Source organism: Morone saxatilis, unplaced genomic scaffold, assembly GCF_004916995.1.
Source record: "Morone saxatilis isolate NCDOM2014 unplaced genomic scaffold, NCSU_SB_2.0 Contig22, whole genome shotgun sequence".
Lineage (NCBI taxonomy): Eukaryota > Metazoa > Chordata > Actinopteri > Moronidae > Morone > Morone saxatilis.
Genome location: NW_023339785.1, coordinates 6,833,452 through 6,842,072, shown reverse-complemented (window position 1 = coordinate 6,842,072; position 8,621 = coordinate 6,833,452). Strand labels below are relative to the sequence as shown.

Below are 8,621 nucleotides of genomic sequence, written 5' to 3'. Positions count from 1 at the left end.
AATATGAAGAGTGGAAGCTAGTACAAAGGCATGCTAGGTAATGTTAGATGTTTTGTAGGGATGTTAATACCAGGTAATATTGCCTGCAATATAAAGGAACATTTCATCTTAAACTGAGATTCTGCACCACAAGACACAGGACATATTTTCAGAACAGTTCAGTCTGAATGCAAATACTACACTGTACTTCCCGATGCCAAACCGATCCTGAACCTGTTATGTGACTGTGTAGAAATTTAAAACTGAGAAAGGACAGATTGAGAACAACTGGTCCACATCTACAAATTATATCAGCTGTAACGACTGCCACCCTTTATGTTTTCTCTCCTTGAATAATGTAAATAAAGTTGAATCAGAAGAAAAATCAATCATAACCATGCCAGGCACTGCAGCATTGATGCTATCGCTGAAATAAATATCAAACAAAGTCTTCAGACTCTGGAGCTCAAAAGCACAAGAATCAGTCTAGAACTAAGAAAACCATTTCTACAGGTATAATTGCCAGTGCATTTGTTGTTCACGGAAGCTCTAACATATTCCGTTAGCTGCCAGTGAAACAGAAGAAATCATTTTTATTTCTGTACGCCATTCAAATAGATGAGCAAAGTAGTTTGCTTTTAAAATGCATTACAAATGAGCAAAAACACACATTAAATGCATCACAACAAAATAAAAAATCTCTAGCAAAAACAAAAGAAAACAACAACAAATGGCTAGATATCCAGTCACAAACTCCAATCTGACAGTGTGAGACTAAGGACTCTGCTGAAGGCCAAGACGGTAACCTTGACTATTTCAAGATGAAAGGGCCACAAATTGTGTTGGACAACTGGAACAATGATTGTGAGCCGGAGTGGGTTTAATGTCAAAACAGCAGCCTGGCAAACTGACAATGCACACTACCCTGAGGCCTGCTTCTGTTGATTGCAGTCATATTACTGCCTGCACAGTTGTAACGTGGCACTGAATTCTCCAGATTATGGCTTGTGATCTCCTGCTACTGTTAAATCAGCAACAACGCCGTCCTGTATGTATATTTGATAGTTTCATTATATACGTTTCACTTTCCCGCGTCTCTGCACAAGCTCGACAAAGACAAACTCATGTCCATTTATTGTACTTGCCGATTTAAGTGTTTCTGATTGATGACAGAGCAAGAAATTAATTTAGTTTATTGAATTGATGCAAGAATTAAACATGATGCCTGTTCATCAAAAGCGCGAGCCTTCATGAGCAGCAAAAGGCCGTCTTCTTCCTAAAATAGCTGAGTAGTGTGGAATTGTGGCAAGCCCTGCACCCTGGTGACTTAGTCACTGATTTATTCCGTCATTACTGTGAATGATTGGCCCTTCAAAACTCTCCTCTATTATCTGCAGATGGGATGACGAACCATATTTCATTTTGATTCAAGTATTTATTGCGGTGATTCAGAGTAAAGACCACCTGCCTGTAACCCTAAGAGGCCACCTATCTCTGCCCCACATGCACACACTTACACATATACTGAATATATGACTGTTTCTTACCGTTCTGTATGTCCAGTATATGGTGTTTGTCTAGCATCCACCCTCCCATGTTGGAGGCATCCAGTTCATAGCCTTGCAACACCGCAGTCCTCTTCTCCCAGAGCACCACATCAAGGCAGGACTCATATTCGTATCCCACTGACACTGAAAGTAATGATGGCAGATGCCTATGGTGAGCAAGGTTGCAACCTCCTTACCTGACACTTATGGCAGCAATGAGGCTTGTAGCCTATAAGACATTCAATGCACGTTGTGACTGTTTTCTTTATTTGCTCCTTCTGCGTTCTCTTTGACTATGTGATTTCTTCCAGCTGGGATGATTTTAGAAGACCCATGGGGTTTCTGTGTCTCACCTGCACAGTTTGTGTTTTATGCTCTCTGCTCTCATTTGTGTGTTTTATCTTGTGTGTGTGTGTGTAAATGAAAATAAACCACAATGGAAAATAGTGTGTAAAGTGGCATGAATTATTTAAACAATAAAGACTCAGATAGAGCACATTACAGTAAATATCAAACACTGTGATATGGTCGGGGCAATAAGCCATGAGTGAATCCTGTTGATTGTCAGGGTGGAGAGTTTTTTTCTTATGAGCCTTCTTCAGACTTTGGAAAGGGCAGAACATTTAGATGCAAGTGTTATTGCAGGTAGTTCTGTAAAAATAATGTGAACATACATACAACGATCATTTAAATCATATTTACGATATTCTGCTACGTATGTACGTACGATATGATTTATCCTTCATTTATCATCGTTTTTATTGTGACTATTGGCTCTTTGCTGAATTTTCTTTCATCAGGCCACTGCCTCATAGGCAGAATTTTAGTCACTGCTTTGCTGCTGAAATATCATACATGCGAAACAAAGAAGTCAGCAAAAGAGCAGTGGCCTTCAAAAATGCAGCACTGGGGGATTTCAGGATTTCACACCACCTGCTAAATCTTTATTGCACAACAAAAGCAATCCCTGGCTTAATAATCCTGATTCTTTAAAACTAAAATCAATCTTCAACCAAGGACCCAAAGTTCAAATAAGGTTCAATGCCTGAAGGCAGTTCGGGTATCTGACAGTGAACCTACGCTTATGCAACATCTTCAGTCGGCAGCTTCACAGCGGGTACTCACCCACAGCCTCAGCGAGGCCAAAGACCTTTTGATTGTAGGCGTCTGTTTTATCCCAGATGAAGGTGTATGAGAGGTCAGGGAAGGCAGGGAAAGACTTCTGGAACTGACGGCCCATGACGGCCACCATCAGGTGGACCTTCATCAGGCCAAAGGGGAGACGCTCCTGGGTCAGGAGCACCTTGAGAATGGGCTTGTAGCCAGCTGCCCTGGAGCTCAGGTAGACCAGGTTGAGGTCACTGCCTGGTATGGCCACTTGCTCATGAAGAACCTATGATTTTAATTAGCAGTCAGACCGGTGCCAAATATACAGTGAGGAGTGTAGACCTTAAGTAACAGGAGCAACAGGGGGTTGCTGGTATTTAATGTAGGGAATGACTAATTGCAGTACTTGTATGTAATATTTATGTGTTTTAATATTAGAATACATTGCACTTCCAACATTGTAGTTCACTGTTATCATTCAATTTAAAGCCATTCAACCACGTAAAAGAAATTTGGATTGTTGCCAAGGTTATGCAGACATATGCAGTACAGTTAAACATTATGAATTTATCATCTAAAGTCTATTTTTATTATTGAGTCCCAGCTGTTTCACCTCACACTGCCGCTATGCTCATGCTGAAGCAGGTCCAAATGTATTTTTTTCCCCTCTCAAATGTAACACAGATCTATTTTTTTTCCCTAATCAGTTTTAAACAGCAAAAGCTGCAGAGTCACATTTTGCATTCAGGGATTTTCAACTCTGATTTGAGCCAAATGGATAGAAACCAAATCCTGAGGCATGTAACCTCCATGCGATGTGCCCTCAGAATTTATCAGTATTACTGTGAGGCAATTTATGGCTTAGTATTTGGGGAGACGCCTCAATTCAATCAAAGCTCAAAGGCAAACTGAAAGGCAAATCTGACTGTTTAAAATAAGCGAGAGAAGCCATGGTAAAAGGAAGATAACAGTATTATCGTCACTATGTGTTTGTGTATTTTCAACACTGCTGCTTCTAATATTGAGATCAAACATGGGTCAAATTATTAAAGTCATTCAAAACAATCAGATATGAGCACAAATTTGGAATTGACCATAAACACCCTGTAATATGATCTCCCTAGGTCACCTGTGTGACTGCAGTCTCACCTGGGTCTCGGGAATGATGGGACTGTCCTCTGGGGAGGTCTTGTACAGAGTGGAGAGGGGCGTGGCCAGGATGAGGGGGTTGGGCCTGATCAGGCCAGTAAGGTAGCAGCTGGGGATGTTGTTCTCTTCCCGCTTCATCACCACGGTGTCCATTACGTGGAAAACATTCCACGGCAGCCACACTGTACGGTGCAGCATGGGGAACGGGGCGCGCTCGTAACTCAGTGTCAAAGAAGCCCCTCCATTGGCCAGGAGGTCAAACCTTCAACATCAGGAAACCAGAAAGCATCACTGACAAGTAGAGTGTGTTTAGTAGTATCTGCAGAAACTTCCAGTTTAGTACAGCTGGGGTATTATGTTCATAGTTTTAGCCATCTGTTCTATTGGTTATGATACTGTGCTCACTATCACATCTCAGTTCTATATAAAGATCTGTATATAATTATTTATTCAGAAGAACTCAAGAACTTCTATCAGAAATGAAGGACATTTTACTCAAAAGTGTAACATCACATAATGAGGAATAAAAAATGAAAAGGACTTTGTCTTCAGTTTTACCTAAATCACATAAACAGTAAGTGCTCTTCAGGGAAACCAGTAAAAACTGCCTGCTTCTACAGCTAATGGTCTTGGATTTAAAGTTAATTCTGCCTTACAAAAGGCTTTACACTTATTCATCAGAAAATATGCTGTCCTGATGGCCATGTTGTAATTTAGGTTCGTACCAAACATCAACAAGTGATTTTTCCCTGTACATCATGAGCAATTTGTGCTGAGCATCATGAATATTACACTATTAGACCGTCATCTGTTTTGTCCAACCACAATGTTCCAATCAAAGATCTCTCTAGTGAGCCGCTGTTAAGGCATATTCACACGTCTGTTCACAAGTTGAATCATCGCATATTTATGTCTGACATAAAGGTAATAATGCCTCATTGCACACTGTGTACACGCAAAACTGCGATAAGCATACTTGGCGGGAAGGAATTTGGTGTCCTTCCTCCCCCTGCACATATCCTTTGAGCTCTATTATTCTCTGTCTTCTCCATTTGACTTCTTTTTAGCAAACTTCTTACTGTTGTCTTACTGTTTCTACTGTTAGGAATGATGGCCAGAACTATGTAAAAAAAAAAGTTGTAATAAAGTGGAATTTCTTTTTAAGTGCAAAGTATCAAAGCAAATATTTCTTTTCCAGGAGCAAGCCTGATGATGCGTTTTCAATGGAAGAGAGAACCTTTCCTTATCAAGCGTATTCCCTCTGTACTGCCTCCATATATGATTATCATTCACTGAATCTAATTTATGACTTTTGTTTAACCAGGCATGGTGTAAGAAGACACTTTATGGTTGAATTTGGTTTGGAGTCTTGGGAGTTTCCTCTGGTGAACTGGTTTTAATTAGTACGACATTACTCAGGGAAAAGTTACTGGTTTGGAAATGAAGGGCGAGTCTTTGAAGTGCTGCTCTATATATTCGGCGAGCTCCACTACCCAGGGGGTACAGGATCTGTGTGGTGACATTGCATGCATTCACATGCACAAAGACACACACACTCACAGATTCAAATGCTTATGCACGTCTCTCATGCACGCACCCACACTTCGAATGACACACACACACATGCCAACAGCCAAGCTGTGCAGCTGACCTAAAACAGCTTCCTTCTCAAGCTCTCTCCACTTTGGGCAGTGGGGAGCTCACAGCTGCAAGAGGCCAGGCTTTGATGCTGCCCCCCCTTCTTAACACACTGAGCGGATCTGTTGGCTAACCAAGTGTGATTATCCCCGACCATTTATCACGCTCCTTGTCAGAAGAGTTACAGGGCGGAATATCTGAAGAAATCAGCTAATCCTTAGCTATCTGGGGACCCAAGGATTGTGCTTCATAACAACAGCTGTACAATTCTCTGCCACTCATAAGCCTTTTATTCCACACTGGCAACACATAAACACAGCCTCTATCTGCTGAATTTGAATGAAGGCCTGCTTCACCATCTCCGGCGACCATCTGCAAAATGAAGCTTCTACCTGAGGTGAACCCTTTCTGTAAAATATGTGACATACGTTTGTCTTGTATGTATTTGCACTACCATTATTAAGAACCCGTCTGTGGTAACAGCAGGAGAAGGTCAGACAGTAATCCCATGTTTTACTACACCGCGGGCAGATTGATTCTACCCTTGCTGATTCAATGCATTTTAAACAGCCTGGTTCAAAATGGCCTCCGCCACTGTGACATTTGCATGAGGAATTGTTCTAGGGCACAATGTGCTGCTGTTTCAATTTGTTTTGAGCACTTTTTGGATAACTGCCAGGACGACTCTCCCTCTGTTGGACAGCTTTCTCTGCATTTTTCCATACTGGTCTGGGGACAGCAGTCCACAACATTAAGGCTAACTATGAGAAAGTCCTGTTAATCTAAACATCTAAACCAGTGTTGATAAATGCAAATGGCTGGCTGTGTGTCCCTGCATGCTGTTCAAACTGATGCATCTGTGCATAGAGAGTCTCCCTTACATGCCATCTTGCCGTGTGATGGTGTAGCCGTACTCCGGGTAGTGCAGAAAAGACACGTTGACTCCAATCAGCGGCGTTCCGTCTCCCGTGAGGACCTGACCCCGGATGACTGACGCCAGGCTGTGTGGGCAAACAAACACAGAAAGGGCTGAGTAAACAAACAATGCCAAGCGGCGTCAACACGTGGCCACGCCATCAACACTGTAACAACCATCATCCCTTCGCCAGAGGCAACAGCAGGGAGGTATGATTTACTGACCCGCAAGGAACACACACATGTCAGTGGTTGTTAGTCATGAAAATGTCACCTTACAGAGCACCTCTCTGTCTCTGTTTACTGCTTTTAAAAGCCAATAATTCAGTGAGATGTGGTTTTCCAGACATCAAGGATTGAGATTTTGCAGCATCTTGCACATGTATTGCAGCATTTATATTCCACGAGGACACAGAAATGGATGCATTTTTTTTTCTCACATTTAAGCCTTATTTTTATGAAAAGTAGATAGATAGATACTTTATTTATCCCGAGGGAAATTCAAGAAAGTGTTATTATTTAGAGAAAAGATGCACCATGCACAACACTTAGGGCAATTCAGTTTTGAGGCTAGCCATTAAACAGTGGGCGTCAATGTTAAGAGTGGAAAACACACAGCACATTAGCTATCCAACAAGATGCACATTTAAAATGATCAGTCTACTAAGTAAAGTCAACTTACTAAATGAAGTGTACAATATACCCAGCAGTAGGCATATCAAATGAGCTTCCTGAGTGAAATATTCACAGTATTGTTATCACTCTGACCTCACTGAATCAAGAATTTCCCCTAAATTGTATTTTCAAGAGGGTGTGATCAAAGCGTGATTATTCTCGCAAGCACTTTTGCTTCCAAAAAGAGCCTATTGTCAGCGTCACATCCAAACCTCATGCTCGCTACCGTGATGAAAGTCTGTGGTAATACTTGTGATGAAAGATAATTTATCAACAAGAATTGTGTTAGAACGAGCTCTTCAACTTGGTTACAGATATCCTCTTGATGTGAGAAGTTGCAAAGCTTGTTGGCTGACGTGTAAGAATTCAGAACAGCAAAATGCAATGCTGGAGGCAAACTGTCACAGAGAAAAATAAAATGAAAAGAGGTGTGAAAAAGAAACCCAATGCTACAATACAAAAGAATCGCCACAGCAGTTTATAAAAGGTGAAGTTGTAAGTAGTGTAGACAATTTGAATAGAGAAAAATCACAAAATGTTCAGCAGTGAAGGCAAAATGTGAAGGTTTCTGATGGTTTGAAAATAAATGTAGGAGAGGTTTTCTGAACAAAGACCCTCTTATCCACCCGTATTTTTTCACGTACATTCACACCTGGTACCTGCCTTATATAACCCACCTCCTATTGCTGGCCAAAAAGCAGTGCTACTGGAGCAGGTGGCGTTGGGTTAAATGCTTCACTTAAGGGCACCTCCATGGCAGTCCTTCTAGCATGGGAAAGCATTACTCATTCACTTTGCCCACCCAAATTTTCCCTGCTGACAACTGGATTTGCATCCGGTCAAAAGCCTCTGCACCTCCGGCATCCCCTCCCCCTGCTTTCACCTAAAACAACATATTTTCTTTGGCATTTTTGCTTCATAAATCACAGACATGGAAGGTTCATACATGATTAAAGCCTCAGATATCCTCTGCGATTATTCAACATGACTGCAGGTCCTTCAGGTAACACCGCTTCCCTCTGTATATTCTTAAGTGCCAAGTAATTTGTTAAGTCAGTGCTTTGTTTGAAGGTAAGAAGGGGAGACAATGCGATATTTCTCCATCAACATTTAATCATCCCCTACTTCTCAACCATAGAGCAGAATTTTAAAAGCGTTCTCGCTGCATTTGTCACTGGTGGGCAAAAAATGTCTCATTTTGCCACTTTATCTCCGGGTCATTACGTGTATGAGACAAGGATGATCAACAGCTTTAGCCTCTCTTATTTCCCTCTCGCTCCACGCCTGGCACAACCATCTCCCATCCTTTATTTACCGGCTCGGGGAACAAGGCCACTTAAGAGCCCCGGCGAAGGTTCACTCTTTCTTCCCTGTGTCTCTATTAATCTTTTGAGAGGCAGAAGGATGCTGCGAGAGCTGAAACCCCCAAACAAAACGCCAAGTCACACCACCTGCTGAAACCCCAGAAATGAATCATATAATTCATGCATTCTTATCTGTCATTGTCTCACCCTGGCTGAAGAAAAACACCATCTGAAAACCCAGTGGGAGACTTGTGTGGGGACATGTGATACGGCTGGGGGACTAGTGGGGGAGGAAAAAAAAAAAAAA

General features: G+C 41.8%; 1 protein-coding gene across 1 annotated transcript in view; it reads right to left on the bottom strand.

Moving 5' to 3' along the window:
• Positions 1-8,621, bottom strand: part of si:dkey-237h12.3 (teneurin-3) — a 119,903-nt gene that overhangs the window by 27,575 nt on the left and 83,707 nt on the right. Inside the window, exons 16-19 of the mRNA XM_035669967.1 lie at positions 6,302-6,421; positions 3,783-4,044; positions 2,652-2,919; positions 1,527-1,670 (exon numbers count right to left, since the gene is read on the bottom strand). Coding sequence (XP_035525860.1) covers positions 1,527-1,670; positions 2,652-2,919; positions 3,783-4,044; positions 6,302-6,421 — 794 coding nt within the window. The remainder of the gene's footprint in view (positions 1-1,526; positions 1,671-2,651; positions 2,920-3,782; positions 4,045-6,301; positions 6,422-8,621) is intronic.